Genomic DNA, 24,475 nt, shown 5'->3' with positions numbered 1-24,475 from the left:
TTTCTGCTCCTTGTCTGTAAGAGAGATGTATTATGATGGGTTTGAAATATTTTATGAGGGGCTTGAAAGTTCAATGATGTTTAATGGAATGAACCCAATAGGTGAGTAAATGGGTCAAACTGTGTCAGACTTTTGGGGTCATCCGGGCTTCTGAGCGCTGTCAGGTTAACCGGGGTCCAATGAGCGACTCCCCACGGTGGGAAGGTCGTGGCAGTAGGATGTGCTGGAAGGTGGGCTCAGTCTCTACTGGTAAAGAAGTGACCATGGTCCAGGGGAGATACGGAGTCGGATGTGAAACCACGGTGCCCCCCCAGGCCTGGCCAGGTCACCCTAAGTCCTCTTGCCCTGTTGTCAGGGGTTCTGCTTCCTCATCTGACAAATGGGGCTCCTGATGCCCACAGTTCAGGGGGTTGCGAGATGGTGTCTGTAAAGAATGTGTGTAGGGTCAGGTATATAGCTGGTGCTCAATGTGTGTTCCTTCCTCCCTGCTCCGGGGCAGAAATCAGTCCCACTTTGACAAAAATGAAATGGGAGAACACAGCTGCTCTACTGGCTTTGTCTCTGGGCATCCAAAGTGCTCCTCGGGGCCCAGCAGGTACCGAGAGTAAAGGAGGCTGGCCGGAGAAAGTATGGGCCTTCCACAAGAAGACACTGCCTTTCTGGTCCCATTGTGCTATGTTAGAGACATAAAGAAAGGCTATTTACTTATTTATGTATTTAGATTTTATTTATTTATTTGTCAGAGAGACAGTGCGTACAGGCCAGCAGATGGGGGAAGGGCAGAGGGAGAAGCAGACTCCCCACTGAGCAGGGAGCCCGATGTGGGGCTCCATCCCAGGACCCTGGGATCATGACCCGAGTGGAAGGCAGATGCTTAACTGACTGAGCCACCCAGGCGCCCCTCTTTTATTTTTTTTAAATAATCTTTACCCCAACATGGGGCTCGAACTCACCACCCCAAGATCAAGAGTCACATTCTCTATGGATGGAGCCAGCCAGGTGCTCCCAGAAAGGCTGTTTTTAAAAGGAAGATGCAGAATTCTTTTTACGTGTTGACAGAATTTTGTGTTTCCAGGAAACCCAAAGTTGGGAGGGGAAAAAAAGCCTGAAAAGCAGTTACAGCTTAGAAAGGTCAGTAGCATTCCTAGACCAGCAACAGTAGAAAATATAATGAAATCAGAGACAGTAAAAAACTTAGTTCAGGTGTCCATCCCTTGTTCATGCTGGAGGCAGCCTTCCAAACTGGCTACCAGGCTGGCTGGAGCAGGAGACTCCTGAAGGCGTTTCATCATTTTCAGGGTCATGTTCAAATCCCTTTGTAGCACAATTGAGTGCGTGCACATTATGTGCTGTGTGTCAGGCCACCAGGTCTTTGCCTATACCTCACCTTGGAGTGTGCCCTGCCCCTCCTCCTCTGCCAGGCTCTTCCCCACCCCCTGCCCCTTCCATGGAGGCTCAAGGAATGAAGTAAAATAAAGATTCTGTCTCCATTTAATGCTAGTATCAGAAGTGTCAGCCTATGAGAGAGTGCCGAGAACCCTGCAGGTCAGGGAGGCAATCGGGATCACTGGAGACTGAGGCAAAGTGGCGAATGCGTTTGTCCACTTGTCCTATCTGGCCAAGGGGGCGGCTATCTCTCAGCATTTGCCACGCAGTCCTTTTTTTTTTTTTTTCCGGAAGAAGCTAGAGATCAAGATCTGTGTGTGAAATGTCCCCTGTTTCTCAGTGTGGTCACCGTTTCTATTTTGGTAAACGATAGAGGCCAGAAGACAGGTCCCTGGCTGGTCCCCAGCTGTAACCTCTGTTCCAGGGCGGGAGAATGGAAAAAAAAGAGAATCAGGAACCAAAACAGCACACTGATGTGATTCCAAAATAGAGATTTATTTATTAAGGATCATTTAGTTTCTCACATAAAAATCACCAAATGTTCCTCATTGGGTTTGGAACACACATCAGTTCCTCTGAGGTTGCTCTGTTTACCCCAACGCGTTAAAAAATACAGCTCTTTTTAGTGCCAGAAGGGACAGTTAAGGCAGTGAGGCGTTTTCCTGGGTCTCAGCAGATGGAAGGGTTTGCCCTCTCCCCCTTTGAGAGAATACACATGGTCGGTAGTTTCTTAGGTTGGAAAAGCTGTCCCTGAAGAAAACTACTATGCAGAAGAATGCAAATAGTCATCTGTGGTCACTTATTTGTGCCTGATATCTTTAAAATGCCCCCCCCCCAATACTTGCCCATCAAAGGCTTGCTGGTTGGTTTCAGCTATAAAAACACTGTCTGGCCAAAGACAGTAAGAAAAAGCAGGCTCGATAATGACAGTGTTGTGAGGTCGGGCCGTACAAACCACATGAGAAGACACAACAGTTTGCTTTAAAAAAAAAAAAAAAAAAAAGCCCACTGCAGGGGCCCTGTGTAATTTCAAATCAAACTTCTCATGGTCCTTAAAATACCCAAAACATCATTTGGTCAGATCCTAAGGACATGTGCTTCTTTTTCAAGTGAGGTGTATGACACACAGCTCCCCGCAGAGTTATGCTCCGCATGCGGAGGAAGAAAAAGAAAAAGGGGAAAAAAAACACCCCTTAGGACTTGATTAGAAACATTAATTGATTTTTACCACACTGAAATGGAGGGATGGAAGTCAGTCTGTGCTGTTGTGAAATTCAAAGGGGATTCGGAAGTAGGACTGTTATATATTGCTCCATTAGGATAACCCCCCAAAATGACTTTTTAAAAAATGAAAACCAGGGCTTGCCGTCCCCTGTAGGCCTCCGCCAGCCTCTGGGCAGCTCCAGGGGTGGCCTGCGGGCTTGCTTCACAGTGATTCGGGTTCACCAGGTGCTGTGAGGGGTCCCCTGCCCCGGTCGCATCTACACCTTGTAGTTGAGCTCGGCGTTCATCTTGGTGTACATCTCGTAGATGACGTCAATGGTGGCCGTGTAGTTGACCAGGAAGAGGCGGACCTTCTCCAGGCACTCCTCCTCCGTCACGTTCTGCCCCTTGGAGAGTGCTTTCAGGAAGTCGGACTTGTAGGGAGCCGCATACAGCGCTGCCTTGTGACGGGCAAAAGTGGGGGGGAGTAGGCGGCATGGCGTTAGGGGACTGATAGGGCCACCAAGCGGGGCCGCAGGGCCAGGGATGGTGGGGTCCTGGGAGGGGATGTCCCTGAGATCCATGCTCCTTGTGGCGTCAGAAGGGAAAGGAAGAGGGAGATGTGTGTGCCCTTCTACCCCCGTGAGGGACAGCAAGACGGACACGAGCTCTGGGGACCGACAGACCTGGGTTCAAAGTCCAGCTTGTGCTGCCGACTAGCTGTGAGCCTTGAGCTAGTTACTTAGCCTCTCTGAGCCTCGGTTTCCTCATCTGTAAAATGGGGATGACGATGGTACCCACCGAATCAGGTTGCTCTTGTAAAGGATCAGGGGGTGGGTGGCCAGTGCTCGGCATGATACCAGGCATGGGGCAGGTGCCCAGCACCCCAAAGCCTCTGGCCTCTGGGTTCCCTGCTCTGGCGAAGGTGGACCAGGGGAGCTCACTGCTAATACGGACTGTGGCCTCTCCTGGCCTTCAGGGGGCACCGCTTCAATAACTCTCAGGGTTTCCCTGATTGATGAGAAGTACAGAGAACCAGAAATGCACAGAACTTCAGAACCAGAAAGGAAAGGACATCGCTGGATGAGCAGCTTAGGCTGAGTCTGATAGGCTGAGGCAACTGGAAATAGTATGGTCATAACGAATACCACCGGCAAGACACAGAATGACAGTGTAGAGTGTGCACTGAGCACTTTGTATGTGTTAGTTTGTTCGATCATCACTACGACCCCTGGAGATGGGGCCTAGTTTACGCCCATATGCAAGAGGAGGCGGCGAAGGCTCAGGGAGGTAGAATCCCAGATCCCCTCTTACTGTGCAACCTGGAGCAAGACAGTTAACCTCTCTGAGCACTAGTTCCTCATCTGTGAAATGGGGGGGAACTGCACCCGTGCCTCCCCACCCCCGTGGTGCATTCATGAAGAACACAATCTGATGTGGGCTGCACACACCCTCACCACCCAGGTGCCGGCTGTGAGGACTTGGCAAGGAAGCAGCACACGGGGAGGGCAGGGCTTCATGGCGCCCACCCAGGATGGGCCCTGTCGCCAGCCATGCCGGCGTAGCCTGGAGGGGGCCTAGTTCTTCCTGCCTATACCCAGCCTGGCTCCTGGCCCAGCCCGTGGTACCCTGTGGGAAGGAGGCAAGCCTGGCAGACCCCAGTTCGCAGGGGGGTGCAGATGGGCTGCAGGCCAGAGGCTGGGCCAGGAGCGCTGGACAAGATGAATGTGCCCAGAGAGAGGCAGTGTGGCCGGCAACAGTGTGCAGGGTGCCCCACGGGCCTCTTCATCTCCAGACTGGGCCTTCAGTCTGGCAACCCTGGGAGCCTCATTTCCAGGAACCCGGGCCAGTATCATCCCAACATAAGCCACCAAGACCCCTGCAGGCCAGCGTCTCTTCAGCAGATGCCCCAGTGGGTCCAGAGGCCTTTCTTCTCTTCTGGGCCCAAGCACATGGGACAGGGCCCCCTGGTGCACCCACCTCCCCCCGCAGAGACAGGGAGCCCTTTGGGAGCCCGGGGAGCCCACAGCTAAGGGGCTCACCTGGAAGATCTTCTGCACGATCCAGCCATGGTACTTCTTAAGGGCCATCTCGTAGGCCTTGGTGGCGTTGACGCGGATGAGGTTGGGGTGATTCTCATCCCTCTCCCCGTCACAGATGCTCTGGAGGAAGACCTGGATGAAGCGGAGGCCTCTGTGGCACAGGAGAGACAGCCCTTCAGGATCCCACATGCCACAACCCGTTGCCTGGCTCATGCACTCCAGCAGACCCCGATGTGCCTGGACTCAGGCACCTGCTGTGCGCCACGGGTATGCACACGCACACAGCAGGGGTCAACCCCCAGCTGTTGTCCTGAACCTGCCTCACGTAATGTGACCAGCCGGCTCAACGCAGCCTGTCCCCAGCGTCTTGCTGACCACGGTCGCCACTGGGCCGTACAATCTACGAGGCAGGTCTTGGTCCGCCTTGCCCATCTCTATGCCCACCTGGCCTGCCTCAGCTGGCGCGGCAGGCAATGGTCGTCAGCACTTGAGGGCTGAAGACGCAGTACTGGCCCTCTGAGGGCTCACGGACCACGGACTCTGGACACACTGGGCATGCTGAAGAGCCTGGCCCTGCGACCAGGATCCCCACCCTGACCGTGGCCCCAAGCCACTGTCCACACTTACAGAGGCCAATTGGGCCCTTCCTCCAGGGTAAGGATGATGTTTTAAGAGTCAGGAGAAAGCCATGGCCATGGGGTACAGCAGGGTAACTATGTCAAAGATGGGAACAAGCTAGTCCCTTAATGCACAGCATTTCATCTCCTGCTCCCTCAGCTCTATGATCCGCCCCTTTCACAGAGGAGAACACAGAGGCACCTCTGAAAGCCTTGGGCAAAGGCCAGGATGTGAACTCAGCTGTCTCACCCCCGAGCTGGACTCCTTCCTTTGCCGTCCCTCACTGTCCCTCCAGGGTTCCTGCATGAGCTGCTCTGCTCCTTCCCTGTAGGGAGGTAGGGATCGGATTGGAGGGCTCTCAGGGGCAGGAACACTGAGACTAAAGGATCTTTTATCGCCTATGACGTAAATGGAAGTTCTCTGTGCATGAGTTAGAACCCCTATCCATCAGGAATCAGCCTGGGCTGTGGAACTGAGCCCAGGAGACAATCCCAGCCCTGCCCTGGGTCAACCACCTCTCTTGAGCACCTGCCTACCCCCAGCCCGAATGACCAGCTCTCTACCCAGCAGCCAGGATGAAGCACCATCTGACTCTGTTGCTGACCAGCTTCATGGCCCTTGGTGGCTCCCCAGCACCCCGATCATGCTGGGACTCACCCTTGTCCAATCACACCTGGTCCCTCCCTGCTCCTGCCTCACTTTCAGAGCCCGCTGGACCAGACCCTCCCAGAGCAGCAGATACAGCGGGCCTCTCCTGCCTTCCCACCTCTCAAAGTCCTCGTCCTCCTGGGACCCTCCTGCTCAGTGCCAGAGAATCTGCCTGGTACCCCTCCTCCAGGAAGCCCTCCCTATTTTCTCTCTGCTCCAGGCTCTGCTATCCTGCTGTCAGGATCCACCCACCAGCCTGATGCCCTGCCCAGGCTGTGATACCCCCAGTGCGGCCCTGCCTCATTCAGTGGGGCATCCCACACACCCAGCACAGAGCAGGTGCTTATCACATGCTCAGCCTGTTGGCATCTCCCTTCACCTGCCGTCCCTGTCATCTGGCTCTGTCCACGTCTGACCTGGACACGAACAACCTAACTGGGCTGAACATCACCATCTGCCTTGCTCCTCTCCAGAAACCCACAGAGCATGCTGATGGAGAGACCACAGCAATCCTCATGCGAGCCCGGGAGTGTCTTGTTGACAGAGCCAAGTGGGCAGCTCAGTTCCTACAACATGCTGTAAGGGTGTCAATCACAGCCCACCTACCCCCTGACACCCACAAGGCTGTGCCCTCCAGGGAGCTGACTGTCCCTGCTGTATTTCACCAGGGAAGTATGTGTTGGGGAGAGGGGACTGGCTCCAGGGGATGTGGGGAGGGACAGGGGAGGAGCACCCTTCCTGACACCTGACATCAGGCCCAAGAGAGGGCAACACCGGGAACATCTGTGGGGCCAAGAGTGCATCCCTGGCTTTGTGGTGTCTGCACAGCTAAGTGAGAATTCTGTAGCTGGCAGAGAGCAGTGTGAGTGCAGCAAGCAAGCTGTGTAATGCGTAATGTGACCAGCCGACTCAACGCAGCCTGTCCCCAGCGTCTTTCTGGGCCTCGGTGGCCTCATGTGTAAGATGGGAACAACCATATCTGGCTTCAGGTATTCGATGGAAAAACAATGTATATAGTGATTATGAGCATTCTCAAGTCTAGGGTAAGATCATCTGGGTTTAAATCCCATATCAAGGTACCCTGCTCCCCAACCCCCCAGCCCAGGGAACAAATCTGTGCAAATTAGATAAGAGTTTCTTCTCAAGACACTGTATTTATGTCAAATGCTGTCATATGAATCTACCATATACAGGATGTAACCAACCCTAGACAGGACACCTGTGTAATGCACAACCTGTACAACGGTGCTTGGTCACTGCATCCCAGCTCTGACCTTGTGACCCAGGCACATGATTTGGCCTCCCTCTTTGAGACGAGGATAATCATCACACCTAACTCCCACCACATGAGATGCGATCAGGCTCAGGGAATATTTAGCACAACGCCCAGAGTATGCACTCACTTGCTATGTCTCTGGTGGGGCTGGAACAAGGAGCATCACCAATGGGCGGGCCTTGACCCCTTGGGCGCTTTTCCTCAGCTACTAACTAGCATCCCACAAGGGCGCCTATGTGGAAGAAACGGAGGTGACCTCGCGGGGCAAGAATAGGGCCGGACGTCCCTCTTCTGCAGAGCGGGGCCACCGGGCCGCACAGCCACACACACCCTGCCATCCAAGCCTGTCACCTTTTCAGCCACATGAGCGCCAGTGTGGCTCCCACTTTGGGCCACTCTGCTCCATACATTTCCTTCTCCACCTCCAGGATATTCTGCAGGGTCCGGAACTTGGCTGGGTTGGTGTCGTAAACCGCCTTGATTTTCTGAAATGGAGCACATGGGGTTGTCCCCTTGAAGAAGCTGTCCTCACAGATGGACGGCCCCCACGCTCACCAGGGGAGCACCCTCCCCCCCCCCCCCCCGCCCACCAGCACCAGGCCCGGCAGTGGGGCTGGTAACTGTAGCTGCCATGACTGGTTCCATGTACTGAGCACCTCCCACCAGCCGACGGGGGTCATGGGCGCACGGCTGTGTTTGGTCTGCACAGCAATCCCGACATAGCTCTGACATTATCCCAGTCTGCAGATGAGGAGACCGAAGCTCAGAGAGGGGACAGTGACAGCTGGAATGGGTGGCCACAGGTTCCAGCGCAGACGAGCTCCGGAGCCCGTGTTCTCCAACCACTACTGAGAGCTCCCCAGACACTGAGCATTGAAAGTAGACGGGTGTCCAGGAACAAGGCTCCTGAAGGGGAGCCAGGCAGTTCGGCTCAGAATCCCACCTCTGCCCACTCCTTGCTATGTGACCTTAGGTGAGCTTCAGCTTCCTCATCTGTAAAATGGGGATAAGGACAGACCAGCTTCAAAGGGCTGCTGGAACGCGCCCAAGACTGCAGGCCAGGCACTATGTGGATGCTCATGGGGAGTGGGTTGGTAGCTAGGGGATGGCAGCGGGAGCTCCCAGGAATAGGGTAGGGTAGGGCCGAGCCGCTGCACCTGTGTGCTTTGGAATTTATTTCTGATTTGGTCAGGGTGGGCACAAGAACTGCGTTCCTGCTTAGGTCAACCCTTCAGATCGTGGTCCCAGTCAGGCTGTGCTTGGGAGGTATGACTGCAAAGGAGGACCAGGAACCCTGAGCCCTGGGCTGGATGAGCCAAGGGCCAAGCCCCTTTACCCCATCTCCTTCCTATTTCTCAAGCTTGCAGCAGGGACCAGGGCACTGGAGCAGACTCTGGGCTGTGGCTGCCGGGCCAAGTACATACCGTGATGTTGCCGCTTATGTCTGCCTTGATGGGAGTAAACACTGGGGACCCAAGGCAATCTGGGGACAAAACAAGAAGAGAGATTCAGATTCCCAGCCAGGATGAAGATTCAGGAATGGCCACAGAGGCTTGAGAATAGGAAGGAGGGTCACTTGGTGTATTGACAGAAAAACCATGCTATTTGTAGGTGTTGAAAAGGTTCATGGGCAAGTTAAGATGGAGTGCTGGGCCCCGGTGAGACCGGTTTCTTGCTGCAGGACCTGTCAGAGCCTTTAAAATGCAACTGGAATATCTAGGGGGCAAACCCTTTCGTCCACAGTACCCTTTCTCCCTCGGATGGCACTGTCCAGAGCTTCATCCAGTGATGGAGATGTTCTATATCTGCACTAAAAATAGACCCCATGTGGCTACCGGACACTTGAATGTGGTACGACGGAGAAGCTGGCTTTGCACTTTAATTTGACTTCCGTCCACTGACATATAAATGGCACATGTGACCCATGGCTGCCACACTGGGTGGCACAGCTATAGAGAACTGAGGATCTGATAAGCCTATCTTGGCCAATAAGGCGGGTCACCGCTACCTGACCAGCTGGCCAGGAGGCAGCCTGAGGGATCTTATAAGGCAGGAGAGGGGCCCGATTTATTAAAAATGACCCTCTCATTGACCAGCTTCTAAGAAAGAAATAAGCTGGGGACTCAGAGGCTCCATGGTTCTGAGACCCTGCATTAGAGCCTGACGGGGGAACACACCAGCAGTGGGATCCCAGTCACTTAACAGAGCATAAGGAGGGGCGCCTGGGTGGCTCAGTGGGTTAAGCCTCTGCCTTCAGCTCAGGTCATGATCTCAGGGTCCTGGGATCAGGCTCCGCGTCGGGCTATCTGCTCAGCAGGGAGCCTGCTTCCCTTCCTCTCTCTGCCTGCCTTTCTGCCTAACTGTGATCTCTATCTGTCAAATAAATAAATAAAATCTTAAAAAAAAAAAAAAAAACAGAGCATAAGGAAGGTGGATTCGACCCCCGCAGCTCTGCACACACGGGCTGTGTGAGCCTGGGTGTGTCCCTTCAGCTCCGCCAGCCTCAGCTTTCCCATCTAGCTAGTGGGGCAACAGGACTGATCAGACATGCCGCAGGCAAGAGTTGAAACATTTCACTTCCAATACACAAGTTTTCTTTATCGCTGGAATCAGAATGTTCTTAACTGGAGGGTTTTTTGTTTTGTTTTCCCGTTCTTGGTTCCTTTCTTGGTGTTACCAGTGACACCCTTGGATTGCAAAAAGGCAGACCTAGAAATTGGTAGACCTGAAACGCGAGCAGTCGGTGGCCTGCCTGGCCCCCTTCCCTCCTTCGGGACCCCCTGGCAGACTGTCATGAGGACTAGAGATGAGCAGGCTCAACATGGACTTCCCCTTCAGAGCCTAAAGACAGCTGAGCTCCCCAACACGTGCTCGCTGTCCTCAGTGCTGCATCCAGAGACCCTCCACACTTGATACAGAGCGCAGGGGACAAAGACGCTGGAGCAGGCTGAAGTGGGTACCAGACCCATGGGTGGGCGGAGAGGAGGTGGAAACGAGGTGGAAAGGAGAGTGCCAGACTCTACTTGCCTGGCGGGCCTCAGTGTGCATGCCACCTTGACCGCACAAGAGCAGAGGACAGGGGGAGGGACCACCGCAGGCTGAATTCCACCCAAGGTGACCCGCCACACCTGGCCAGTCATCGGGAACAGTCTAAGCATAGCTGTTAAAGGAAGTGCGCTGGGGAAACAGAAATGAAATACCCCCAAACCCAATTGGAAGAAAGTGGGGTAGTCACACAGCCAGGTGGAGTTCGAATCCTGCAGCCATTCCCTAATGAACAAGTCTCACCTGTGTGCCTCAGTTTCCTCTCACGTCAGAAGGGGACAGTAGTAACACTTAATTCATGGGATCATCACAGGAATTAAAAACCATGCATTGGATGCATCTGGCAGAGTGCCCAGTGCATGAACACTCAAGAAATGGATTTGGGGGACGCCTGGGTGGCTCAGTTGGTTAAGCAGCTGCCTTCGACTCAGGTCATGATCCCAGCATCCTGGGATGGAGTCCCACATCGGGCTCCTTGCTCGGCAGGGAGCCTGCTTCTCCCTCTGCCTCTGCTGCCACTCTGCCTGCCTGTGCGCTCACTCTCTCTCTCTCTCTCTCTCTCTCTCTCTGACAAATAAATAAAATCTTAAAAAAAAAGAGAGAGAGAGAAATGGATTTGGATCATTTCTGTGACCTCAAGCTCCATGGTCCAGCATATGCCACCTAGATGTCACCCAGCTGTGCTTATAAGTCACCAGGACCCACAGAATCTCTGCTGAACGGGAACCCACTTGGCCTGTGCCTGCATCCCCTCTATGTTCTGACTTCATGAGGCCCCTCACTGTAGGGCCGGGGGCTGGGGCCTGTGGGGACAAACCTCCCTCCGGGGGGCCATGCTGGTGCAGCTCCAAGGCGCTGGGTTAGGGGGTCCGGGCAGCTGGCTGCCCTCCAGTCTCACAGGCTCACCTGCCCAGGGCAGTCCTACATGAGCTGACCACTTCACCCTGCTCTTTCATCCTGCCTGGCAAACCATGGCCTTCATCCAGCAGAAGCCTCGACAGGTCATGCCATTTGCTAGCCCTGTGGCACAGGACTAGTAGCTTCCACAAAAGACCAGACGTTCTTGACTCTACGAACACTGCACATGAGCCCAGACGCCCACTGCCACCTGTAGTGCCTGTTCCCCTCTTGGCCATGCGGCCAGGGGTCACCAACACTGACCCTCACTTGGGCCAGCCAGGTGCCACGGGTGTGCAGTATGTGGGGACCAGCACAGCCCATCTAAAGGCACGGCTGCTCCTCAGAGATGGCGTCAGGTCCCCACCTTCCAAAAATGCACACTGTCCCAGCATACAGGTGAAGTGATGGATGGCAAGCTGGGACAGTGAAATGTTAATGGCAGAGTGGAGGTGCGGGTATACAAATTTTCTCTGTAAAATTCTTTCACTGTCGCCCTGTGTTTGAAAATGGTCATACAGGGACCTGGGTGGCCCAGTCGTTAAGCGTCTGCCTTTGGCTCTGGTCATGATTCCGGGGTCCTGGGATCGAGCCTTGCATCAGGCTCCCTGCTTGGTGGGAAGCCTGCTTCTCCTTCTCCCACTCCGTCTGCTTATGTTCCCTCTCTCGCTGTCTCTCTCTCTCTCAATGTCAGATAAATAAATAAAATCTTAAAAAATAAAAAAAAAAAGAAAAGAGAAAATGGTCCTATCCAATGCTGGGGGGAAAGTCAGGGTTTTATTTGTTGTGGTTGGTTGGTTGGTTGTTGCTCCTAAAGTCATGTATTTTCCTTTTGCTTTTTTTACAAGTCTGTTTCACTGGGACAGTGCTTGTGGTCCCACATGTGCCTCCATCTACCCTCCGTCTCCCCCTTGGACTTGAGTTCTGACAAGGCAGGGACCAGGCAGCCTAGGTTTTCCTGTGTCCCCGGCACCTGGCGAGTGACTGGACCCCGTTAGGCGCTCAGGTGGCATCTGGGGCCCGAATGAGGTGGGACACCCCTGGCCAGACTCCTCAGGCTGCAGGTTGATGGTAAGGCACACCAGCCAAGCAAGAAGAGAGGAACCCTGGGGGCAGGGGGTGCCTTCACCAGAGGCCATCATCAGCCGTGCCTGGGCGGCTGATGGGCGCGTCCCGGTGACCCCGGTCATCCAACATGCATTTCAGAGAGGCAGAGAAAGGGTATCAGCCTCTTGGACTCTGAAAAGGCTCTTGTGCAGTTCAAAGTGGCCCTGGTGGCAGAAGAAAGGCTTTTTGTTCCCCGTTCCCCTGACAGTGTGCTCTGTGGGTCATGAGGCCCCACCGTCAGCAGTTGCCGGGCCTTGACAGCGGTGGTTCTGTGCAGCATGGCCTGCACGCGGGGAAAAAGCTTCTGTTCCACCGGGGGGCAGGAAAGCTGGCCACAAGCACACCTTCTAGGACTGGAAGCAGAGCGGGAGCTGGGAGGGGGAGGTTGGGGGGAAGATACCAGAAGCCACTTCCAACAGCAAGGCATCCCTGTGGCCCCCACATGCGCCCACTGAGGTCAGTTTCAGAGCACCTGGAAGCAAGCCTCGTGGGGTCAGGGAAGCAGCCATGTGGGATTCTAGAGCCTGCCACTCAGGGTTCAGATTTCAAGTCCAGAGTGACTATGCAACAGTGCCTCATCCATGCTGGGCTTGGGCCCCTCACTGGCCACAGCCCACAGGTGCCAGGCCAACGAGGGTTGCTCACTGTGACAACCCCAAGGCCACAGGGCCCAGAGAAGCCAACAGACCTGCCTAGGGTCACACAGGGGAAGCCAGGCACTCAAACAGGACACAGGCTCATTCCACCACTTCCTCATCTTTCTTTCTAGAATGTTTCCATCCCATGTGAACGCAACCAACGAGAGAGTACTCCGACAGGAAAACCAGAAGATGATTTTAATCATCAAGCACATGGTGGCCTTTCAAACAGTTTAAACTCAGGCTGGCCCCTGCTCCGGAGAGAGCGGGACACTGTCTAGGTTTACCGCTCCTATAATTATGCAGCCTGGCCTGCAAATTGTCTTTCTTGTTTTACCAGTCTGGCAGATACCTCAAAGTTGTTTTTTTATTGTTGTCAGCAAACAGGCTCTTTAAAATGCCATCCAGAAGCCCTCTGCCAGAAGGGGGGGAGGGGCGCCGGGGTGGCTCAGTGGTGCCTTTGGCTCAGGTCAGGATCTCAGAGTCCTGGGGTGGAGCCCCGCATAGGGCTCTCTGCTCAGCAGGGAGCCTGTTTCCTCCTCTCTCTCTGCCTGCCTCTCTGCCTACTTGTGATCTCTGTCTGTCAAATTAAAAAAAAAAAAATCTTTAAAAAAAAAAAAAAGGGAGGGAGGGGGCTTGGAAGGCTACCTGGTTCTTCCTCCCAGCTCCAGGGAGAAAGGAAGTTGTCTACAAAAAAACAAAAACAAAAAACCCAAACAACAACAACAAAAACACACACACACAAAAAGAAAAATCAGATATAACTCCACCATCTTTCTCCATAGGACCGATTCTAATGAGCACAGATTCTCAATACAGATAAGCCTTGGTTATCTGGAATATGTGGCAAATGGCCCCCTCTGTTTGGTGTAGAACATTTTTCTAAACCTGCTACTGAACCCAGAAGGCATGAAGGAAAATACCACAAATCTGATTACAAAATCCAGCGACCTCTTGTGTGGGGCATAAAGAGATATCCCATCACTAATCACAGGCAAACAACAAACTGATGGTTGAGGGTGCTGATCAGTGAAACAAACCATGGACTGATGATTATTGTCCCTAATATGTAAAGAGCTCTCACAAATCAATAAGACACCCAACTCGAGAGAAAAATGGCAAATCACAGAACAATAATAAAATGCCTTATCTCAAGAATAATAAGAAAATGAAATGAAAGCAGTGAAATATTTTCTCACTACCAAGTTTTATGAATGCACTGGCCATTCTGTATAGATTCATCAAAAGGTAACACAAATGTCCCTGCTTTTGTAAAGCACACCATGCACAGTTTTCTGAATGGGGCCATCATTGAAAATATGAATGATGATAAAGGTGTGACCCGGTAACTTCACAGACCCCTTCAACCCTTCACTAAACAGCTCTGCACAGTTCAAAAGAAACTTGCCTTGAGGGGCAATGGTCACTTCCTCCTGCTTTCTCTGCAGTGTTTTCATTTTGCTAGATACTTGGAAAATAAATAGCCAACTGTGTAAGCATCACCCGCAAAATGTGGGTACCAAGAGAGCATTTGGTACCTGGTCTCTGCAACAATTCTGGCTGGACAACCTCCTACCTAGGTCTTCACCACAGTTCAGATGAGTGAGATCGGCCAGAGAACAGAAGTCCCTGCAAGCCAGCAGTTAGCATATGCCACCCAGAATCAGGCTCATTTCTGCCTTCTCTGGCCTCAGCGTGGTGGGAAAGCAACAGTCCCCGTGCTCTGAGTGAGACCACAGCATGCTCCATGCGAATTGCCCCAGGACACCTGCCCAGACCTGGCCCACCCTCTCAGTGCATCTTGGGAATACAAAGCCTTCCATTTCTTAGACACATGCCTTCACTTTCGGCCTGTGTGACTCAGGACTCAAAACACCTAGCCCAACCCATAAATACTTACTCCAGAAAGGAAGAACAGGATACCTGTGTTGTTGATGCTAGGAGCCTGGTTTGGGAAGGTTCTATTTCTTTAAAAAAGTTTTTTTAAATTTTATTTATTTATTTGACAGACAGAGATCACAGGCAGGCAGAGAGGCAGCCAGAGAGAGGAAGGGAAGCAGGCTCCCTGCTGAGCAGAGAGCCCTATGCGGGGCTTGATCCCAGGACCCTGGGATCATGACCTAAGTGGAAGGCAGAGGCTTTAATCCACTGAGCCACCCAGGCGCCCCGGGAAGGTTCTATTTCATATTCAATTTTTTCCCCCCTGCAATAGGTGGATAATAAGGTTTTGTTGTTAAAGACGTGGGGCGGATTAACTTTACAGGTCCTGGGTTACAGGATCATAATGAGAGGCACTCAAATTACAGCCCAGGGAGGTGAATCATTTATTAATCCACAGGTATGTGGGGTGTGTGTGTATGCGTATGTGTGTGTATGATGGCTCAGTTTGCAACAAGGCCTGTTCTGAAGAATAAGAACACTAAGAATGCCCACCTTCCTAAAACTAAAACCTATTGAGATAAGGCATTTTATTGTTGTTGTTCTATGAGTTGCCATTTTAAAAAATCCTAGCTAAGGAGGAAAGAATGTTTACAAACGATCTAAAACATTCGTTTTTAAAAATCACCCCTATGACATGCCAACTCTCTTTGTCCACAGTTGCCTGCTTCATTGGGCAAAAACCAGCCTTGACAAGGGAATGCGGTTGGGAAATGGGTTTATCTTCACTTGCTGTGTGGCCTGGGAGAAATCAGTTAACCTCTCTGAGACTCCATCTCCTCATTTGTATAACAAGGCCCAAAATGGACTCTGCCTAGTCAGGCTGACCTGAGGCTTAAATCACATTGTGTAAAGGGCTCGACATGGTCTTTGGCACCTAGGAAGCACTCCAGAAACAAAGAAGTATTCTTTATGTTTATTATTATTACTACTATATAAATGACACCATCATTTTCATCTTTTGCAACTGGCACAGGAAATCCAGAAAAGAATGATCCTAATGACTGAGAAATCAAAAGACAAAGAGAGGAAGAGAGGGAGGGAGGAATGGGGTCTCCATGAATGGGTATGGCTACAATTAGCAGGAAACCTCCAGTCGTAAAATCATGACTTCAAATGTATTCCAGAAGGCTGGAGTGGAGTAAGGAACTGGTAAAATCATGACTTCAAATGTATTCCAGAAGGCTGGAGTGGAGTAAGGAACTGGGGGTGGGGAACAGCAACGCAGAAAATGAATCATTTCCGAGCACAGGGAAGTGTGAACTAGCTGGTTTTTATAGGACCCTGGAGAGGGCTGATCAGCTCTAATGACTTAAAAGCTCAGCTACAGTTAACACTCTAACAATAAAAGAAAAGAAAAGATAAAAGGAAGAAAAAAGGCCCCTGATACAAGTAACACTGTAAGAAGGTAACAAAAGGAGTTAACACCCACCAGTGCTATTTTTTAAATGGAAACAATGAAACCTAAGACCAGAACCTCTGCATTGCCAACCCAGGGCTCAGGGAAGTAAGTACTGTCATGCTAGGTGGGGACCTCCTACCCCCTTGCCCAAAACACACAAGCCATGAGGAAGGGCCAGAAAAAAGAGCCTTGACTCTGCCAACTTAAGACTGCCTCCCTGTCCCCATTGCAGAGTCTACCCACATCTAAGCCCTGTAGATCCACTTTCTAGCTGCTCCACCTGGTCAAATCCCTTCACCACTCTGAACCTCAGTGTCTTCTGTGAAATGGTACCAACTCTTCTTCATTCCTGGAGTCATCATAAGTGGCTAGTTAAAAGCTTGGCCCACGGGAGCCACTCAAAATGGGGGTTAAGCTAGCTATGATGGCAGGGGGCAGGGCACGGGGATATGCATTATATTTTATAAAACTCTGTCATTCATTCTTTTCCTTTTGCTTTGACACCCACTAGGTGGCTCCCCTTGGCCGGATGCACTGCCTGGCCCCAGGAGGGCCCAACTTTTCTGACCCTAAGGGATTCGCAATGGGGCCCTGTTCCTTCAAGCAGCCCCATGCTGGAGGTGAGGAGGGCCTCTTAATCTAGCAAGAGACAGAACGAACAGTTGGTCTTTTTTCTCCTGTTTCGCCATTTTATTCCCTTCAAGAGGAGAGGACAGACTTTGACCCTTGACCCAAGGGCCAGACTCCTCTGAACATGGAGCAGAGGAGAACATGATCACAATCCCTGGAGAACAGAACAGATGGGCATCCTGGGTTTGTGCTTCATGCTGACCTTCGGAGGTTATAAATGAGCGTTTGGGAGCAGTCTCAGATGGCAGCCCATCACCAGACACAGAGATGGCTTCTTTGGGAAAGATCTTCATTTCCCAAGGGCCGTGTGGCAAGAGAGAGAGTGTCTGAAGGCCTGGGACCACCTGTCCTACTTGTGCAAAGGTGGAGCCATTCAGGGCATCGAGTACAGAATTATTGGAGAAGATCACCTCCATCAGTCCTCCTGGGAGGCCCGGTGTCCCTGCTTTACAGTCGGGGCTGTAGGCCTAGGGAAGGGGTGAGCTTCTGTGCAGACCCAACCTTGGCACCAGGGAAACAGGGCGGGAGCTCAGGCTGGCTCAGCCTGGCACCAATGCCCCTATTTCTTTCCATTTGTCTACCTGTGATGTTCAGAGTAAGGCCTTCTGCACACCACAGACCCCAGATGTCTTGGTCTACCCAAAGTGACTCCTCCCTGCTGGGCCTCAAAAGCAGCCAACCCACAGCCATTCCGGAGACAAGAGGCTGAGAAAACAGGGCCAGCGGAAGCCCTCCCGCCAGGTGTTCCCCCGATCTTACTGGGACTGGAGGAGATCAGAAGTGGGACGCATTAGGACAACAAGCAAGCACATAGTAGGTGCTCCTTGAGCCCAGTGGGCCCTCACTACTTGCAAATGCACTGCCAACTAATAACGAGAGTCTGCGGGTGGTTTCAAGATTGCAAAAACCCACTGCAGAAAGGGTATTTCTGGCTTCTTTCTCTCACAGGACATAGTTTCTTCCTTCTAGAAGTGTCCCTCCCAGGCATATGGTCTATGTCCCATCCCTAGAGAATCCAGCCCTCAACAGACACTTAACCAAAACGAGAACTAACCTGCTGTAGTAAGAGGGTTAACTCTTCTCTTTCTGAGGATATTCTATATAAAACCAAAAATAAACATCTATCCGCAAAAACTTAAAAAGCAAAACAAAATACTGCAGAGATCTGACAGGTTATTTAGGGAGAATAACCTTCCCTAAAGAAGGAGAACCTCTTACTCATAGACCAAGGGGTGCTAACAGGGCTGATTCCCAGGCAGGTTAATGCCTCATCCCAATTACAGGAAAATCTGACCTGCTTGGGACCTCCCCACTGGAGGACTTCCATATCCTAGTCATTCACACTTGCATTCAAATGAGCAAGGGTCATGGGTCTCCCTGGGCAGGCCAACGATGAGGCACACACCGCAGACAAAACCTGTATATCTGGTCTACAGTTCCCTGCATCTTGGACAAGTCACTGTGGGCCAGGCCAAGCCCTGTGCTTTTCCAGTCCAGGCTGGCTCCATGGTAGGCAGGAAGGGATGGTTCTCCTCTCTCAGACAGGAAGCCAGGAGAGCAGGAAGGCATGCACAAGCCAAAACTGTGTAAGGAGTCCGGAGGCCAGAGTTCTGAGTTACAGTTGGACTCTACTCGTTAACTGCCAGCTGTGTGACCCTGGGCAAGTCACTTTACATCCTGGGCCTCGATTTCTCCGGCTGAATAACAAGATTATTCTGTGCTTCTGGGCTGCCACTGACCCCCCCCCCCCCAAAATTCAGCAAGCACCGAACCAAAGGGATGGGAAATCACTTTTTCTGGGGTTTTCTCTAGGACTACTTGACGAGTACCAGATACGTGTAAGGCCTGATTCTCTAGACATTCATTTAATTAAATAAGAGATCTGAATGAAGAAAAATCACTCCCAGAATTTGGATTTCAGGACCTGGGAGAGGGAAATCATCCCGTTTGGTTCTTGCACCATCTCCCTAAACGGCGAAAGTGGATAGGTGTGATGTCACACACCACGTCTGACCTGGAACAGCGTGTGAAGAAAAATGCCAAGGTTGTGTCTAGACTAAAAGGGAGAGAACAGGGTCACAATTGATTAATAATGCCTGCAATAGGTATGGTTTAGGAGTTATGTATTTTAACTTAGAAAGGGAGAGAAAAGCAAAACTGCTTCTAGAAAGAACCCGGGGTTGGGGGGGGGGAATGGGAGAGGAACCAAAAGCATTCACTCAGCTTGCCCTCACATCTAGCTTGCCCAGGGTTAGGCACTGAAATGGCTCGAAGTCACAGAATGTGATAGGTTCTGCGGTAGTCTAAGGGAGTTAGGAAAGACTTTCTGGATGAGGCAACCTTTCCGTGGAGACAGGAGGAACCCAGCCAGGCAAAAGCGAAGGTGGTAGGCTGGAGAAGAGTGGCGTGCCAGGCAGAGGCAAGTGATGGTGTGGTACCGTTTGTGGGGCTGTAAGCCATTCAGAGAGGCTACAGCAAAGATCTGAAGGTGGGGTAATAGGGAGCCACTGAGACTTCTGGGCAGGGAGTGACAAGATGAAATGACATCTAAGTCTCTCCCTCCACCCTCTAGCTGTTAATGCTAGAGGACATTGCTGCATGATTGACCTAAAAGATGAGCGAGCAGGTCTCCCAAGTCAGTTGCAAGCTGATCACTCAGAGGCGAGATCCAATTACTGGGTCACAGTGGAAGAAGATGGACAAAGGGCTGGACTCTAAGTGGGCATCGTAAAAGCTGGAGAGAAGCAGGAAGGGCTAACCCACAAGGGGGATGCTCTAAGCCACATCTGACCTGCAGCCCCAAGAATAAGCATCCACCCAGGCCAGCCTATTCTGCCACAAACCACACCGGACAGAAGTGAAAGTGATGTTGTTGCTCTAATAGGTTAAAAGCCTTCACATGCATCGACCTTGCAATTTCACTTCTAAAAATTAGAACTAACAAGAGAAGTACACAATGAAACATACACCGGGATGTTCACTGCAGCATTGTTTACCGGAGCAGAGAAGGGGAAGCGATATGAATGTCCCACGGGGTGAGAGGGGTGGCATGGGTTACATAAATGACAGCCACATTCAAACAAAGGAGTTCTAAGCAGCCCTGAAAAACGAAGACTGCCTGGAAAGATGGCCAAGTTGTAGAGCTGGGTGGAAAAGGCAGCTTATACCTTTTCCCCTTAAAGGTGGGTAAAAATGAGTCCAGAAGGAAAATACCCTGAAAGCCCGGGAGAGATGCTCTCAAAACAAAGACACACAAACCAAAAAACCATTCCTCCAAAGGTTCTGAGAGGATTACTGAATGCATCCACATAGAGGACTGGCACACAGTAAGTGCTCAGTAAACGATCGACTCTTGATCTCAGCTCAGGTCTTGATCTCAGGGTTGTGAGTTCAAGCCCCACGTTGAGCTCCATGCTGGGTGTGGAGCCTACTTAAATAAAAATAAATTAAAAAATAAAAACACAGCTTCCAGCCCCTTGCCCCGTGTATATCAAGAACAGTGGTTCTCAGCCATATTTTTTCTCCTTGCAGACATTTCTGGATGCTGCAACTTGGGGAGAGGGGATGCTACTGGCGTCTAGCCAGGGACATCATTCGAACATTCTCCAAGGCGCAGAGCGGCCCCCAACTCAAAAAGTGTTCTGGCCTCAACTGCTTTGGAGGGAACTGTCACTGCAACCTTCTGCGGACTTCTTGCAACCCTTGAGCCAGACCCACTCCATTCAAGAGACGCACACAAACCACCCAGATCATCCAGGTGACCAGCCGCTCCCGAAAGCTCACAGAGTCCCTGTGTTACAGCCAACAGTGGATCTCAACTGACCCCTGAGTCCCAGAGAAAAGCCCCTGGTGGGAGCGTCCTCAGAAACCTTAAATCCTCCAGAGGAACTCTTCTCCCCAGATGAGCATAATGGTTCCAAACGGACCATTGCATTTTTTTTCTTTCTTTTTAGAGTGCTGAGAACGATTCTGTGTGGGCCAACCCACTGGAGTTTCTGTATCAATGGGGCTTCTGTCAACAGATGTGATTGCCCACAGCACACAGCTCACGGCCAAAACAAGGGTCCTTTGAGATCAGGGAAAGGGAGGAGGGGATGCTCTTCAGCCTCAGGCATCAGAGCACGGCTGGCTCCAGAGGCCACCATCTCCTTTCCTCTAAAACCAGCCAGATAATCACATCCAATGAAGAGCCACCCCACCCCCTCCCCTCAATTCCAGGGGCTACAGAACCACAGGACATGTACCAGTGCTGACAATAAGGAATAAAAAGATCACAAGGCTTAACTCCGGGTTTCTCTCGACAAGGCTAACATTTGGGGCTGGATCCATTCTTTGTGGCCATGGCTGACCCATGCACAGAAGGGTATTTTGCAGCCTTCCTACCTGCCAGTGGCCACCTCTCTGCATGGCCCCACCCAAGCTGTGACAAACAAAAATGCCCCTAGACATTGCTGGATGCCCCTGAGAGGGCCAAACTGCCCTCAGTGGAGAACCACTAGCTTCAACAGATTCTGAATCCTTGTCCAGGCCATGCCAGCTCCATTCAGCAAATGTTCACGGAACAAGAGGCAGGGTGGCGGGAGGGCACAAATAAAAGATTCCTTGAGCCCCTGCCTGGAGGGTCTGTGTTATCTCAAGAACTGAAACACCAATAATAAGCACATTTCCTTCAGTCTGTGAGTACTGACTAAGCACCCACTATGTGCCAGGCACTGTTCTGGGTCCTAAGGACACAATGGCAGACATAAAGGACCAACATCCTGCTGTCGGGTTGCTTACCCCGGTCTGAGGATCATACAAACCCAGCAACTGCACTCCCTCCAACACTGATTAACTACTATGGAACCAAAACCCGATCCAGGAAATCATATGACAAGGCCCCCCACCCCATTCCACCCCTACCTAGGATCTATCTGGCACTTAAAGCCTCAGTGCTCTACACACATTTACTCCTTGCAGCTAGCCTTAGAAATTGGCATCCCCATTTCACGGATGTGGGGGTATCACCCATGAGGGGGAATGTGAGTGACTGCCCAGGTGCCAGATCTCTTCAGTTCCAAGTCAGTGTTAAGGTTCTGTCTCTTTGTGGGTTGCCGCCAACCTCTGTCCTGGGGACTGGGATCTTCCTGCAAGGCCACTGAGTGCACCAGCAAGGCAGGGTGCTGGGCAAGCTCACAAGGAAGAGAAGAAAGCAGAGGTTCAAGTTGCACCCTTTAGGCAGGACCCGAAAGGCAAAGGGCAGGAGCAGATGGTATTGTCTTCTATTTCCCATTTTCCATCCAGGGCCTGGGCTGGGCTCAGGGAAGAGAGGGATGAGGCTCTGAAGCTGGGTTAGGGATTGCCTTCCTCACCCTCCCACAGCCTTCCTGGTCCTGATATACAAGGGAGGGGTCTTCTTTTAGAGTCCACGCCAAGCATCCTGTGTCTGATGTCACCCCAACAAAGCAGCTTCCCCTGTCCCAACCCCCATTCTAAATGGAGGAAAAAGCTTAGGTGGTTCCCCCTACAAAGGGTTTTGCCAGAGTTTCGAAACTCCAACTTCAAAACCCTCCTCCTCCTCCTTCCTGGCTTCCTTGCATCTCTTTTGGAGTGTGGGTGGGGTGAGTGTCTTTGATCTGGAATGGGGGAATTCTGAGGAAAGAGGGGTTCAAAAGGTCCTGTGGGGGAGAGGCTAGGAGAATCAGGCAAAGAGAGGGCTTATGAAATGGGAGGATTATTTTAAGGGGGGAGTGTTGAAAGTCATTCTGAAAAGGAAGAAGGAAAGGATGGGGTAAGGGATATGGGATTTGAGGGGAAAGGGGTGGGATGCTTTCAAGGAGATGGAAGACTGGAAAATTGAGGGGTGTCTGGGGGAGAGGGACGATTGGGGGACCCCAAGAAAGTGGAGAACTGGGGGCATCTGAAGGATATGGAGGAATGTGAGGCGCCTGGAGATGAAGGAATGGAGACGGAGCATCTGGGGGTTTCTGGGAAGAAAGGGAGGATGTGCCATGTTGGAGGGAGGAGGATCTGGGAGTGGTCCGGGATAGGGAGAACTGCGGGTGCCTGGAAGGAAAGGGGGTCTTGGGTACCTGGGGAAACAGGATTCGGAGTGTCTAGGAGAGGGATGGCTGGAAGATGCTCGGGAGATGGGGGTTCGGGGACGTCGGGCGTCTGGGAGCGCTCTGGGGCAGAGCTGCGAGCCGGCTCCCCCCTCCACCCCGGCTCACCGAAGAAGGGCGGCAGGTGGGACACCGCCTCCAGGAAGGGCCCCGTCTCGATCTGCTTGTCCGCGGGCAGCGGCTTCAGCAGGTGCTCCGCCAGCAGCGCCATTTCGGGGTCGAGGCCGGCGGTGATGCCCCAGCCGGCGCCGCGGGCGTCCACGCCGCCCCCCGGGCCGCCGCCGTCAGCGCTGGGGCCGTCACTGCCGCCCGCCGCAGACTCCGGGGACTCCAGCGTCGCCACTTCCGCTCGCGCCGCGCCCAGCGTAGCCGAGCGCTCAGCGCCGCCAGCAGGCCGAGCGCCTAAGCGTCCCGCTGCACCGCCCCGCCCCTGCGCGCCCGGACCAATCCGCGCCCGCCTTGGCAGGCCTCCGCGCCGCCATTGGTCGGGGGGCGGGGCCGGCCTGTCGGGCGCGGAAGCGAGCTGACTCGCCTGTCCAGGACGTCCCCGGTGAGCCGCTCCCAGGTGAACCTTCCCCAGGTGTTTGCTGCAGCCTCCCGGTGTATTGCCCCTCCGCCCCCAACCTGGGCGCGCCGGCTTGGGCCAGGTCCTCGCCCAATGCGGGCGTAGAACTGCTCAGGTCACAACTCAACCCACCTACCAGCCGAGGGGTACAGCCCAACGCAGCCAGCGCCTCTGAGGACACCTGTTTCCTCAGCAACAAGAGTCTGTCTTCCAACAGTCCCGAGCAGCCTGTTGGACACCGATTGGGTCTCAATCTTCTTTAGCTACAACAATGGGGACGTCTGATTCTTCTTCAATGCTCTCAGATCATACCAATACCGTACTGGATGCTGCTCAAGTCACAAGTTTGACTTGGCCATTCCTAGCTAAGACTCCTGTTTCCCAAAATCTGGGATCCAGTCTGACCTGAACAGTCCGATGTACCTGCCTGTCACCACTTGGAGCACAATTCACATCAGTTGCAACCCACCTAAATGCTTGTGTCCTAAAACCCAATGCCCATCTTCTCCAAAAACTCTAGCACATAGTTGTTGAGAAGCTCTCATTCATCCCAGAATAAATATTCATTTTGTGCCCAGCGTGGGCCGTGCATTGTGTTAGGTAGGAATTGTGGATCAAAGTTATGAACAGTACAGCAAAATTTCTGCTCTCCTGGTGCTGCCATTCTGCTTCGGGAGACAACAAAATAATACACAAATAAGACAATTTCAGACACTCATAACTAGAAATGAAGAAAATAAAATGTCAGAGTGTCAGAGGAGGACAGAGGGAAATAGAAGGTAGGAGGTTGGGGCAATAAGTACCTATGAAGAGCCGAGACCCGAAGGGGACGTAGGTGACAGCCAGAGTGGCTGGAGACTGTGCAAAAGCCTTAAGGTGACAAAAAGCCTGATATGTGGAAGCAACACTGGGGGATCAGGGGAGGGAAAGGGAGTGGAGAGATAGGAGTTTCGTTTGGGGAGGAAAGCAAGGGCATGTT

General features: G+C 52.3%; 1 protein-coding gene across 1 annotated transcript; it reads right to left on the bottom strand.

Moving 5' to 3' along the window:
- Positions 1-1,860: 1,860 nt before the first annotated feature.
- Positions 1,861-23,318, bottom strand: GLTP (glycolipid transfer protein). The gene is made up of 5 exons (XM_032310293.1): positions 23,040-23,318; positions 8,598-8,656; positions 7,525-7,658; positions 4,632-4,782; positions 1,861-3,050 (listed from the first exon to the last, which is right to left on the bottom strand). Exons 1-5 carry the CDS (start codon positions 23,140-23,142, stop codon positions 2,868-2,870), a joined length of 630 nt encoding a protein of 209 aa, XP_032166184.1. The 5' UTR covers positions 23,143-23,318; the 3' UTR covers positions 1,861-2,867.
- Positions 23,319-24,475: the final 1,157 nt, after the last annotated feature.

This window comes from Mustela erminea, chromosome 13 (genome assembly GCF_009829155.1).
Source record: "Mustela erminea isolate mMusErm1 chromosome 13, mMusErm1.Pri, whole genome shotgun sequence".
Classification (NCBI taxonomy): domain Eukaryota; kingdom Metazoa; phylum Chordata; class Mammalia; order Carnivora; family Mustelidae; genus Mustela; species Mustela erminea.
Note: the sequence above shows the minus strand (reverse complement) of the source record. Positions and strands in the feature narration are given on the sequence as shown.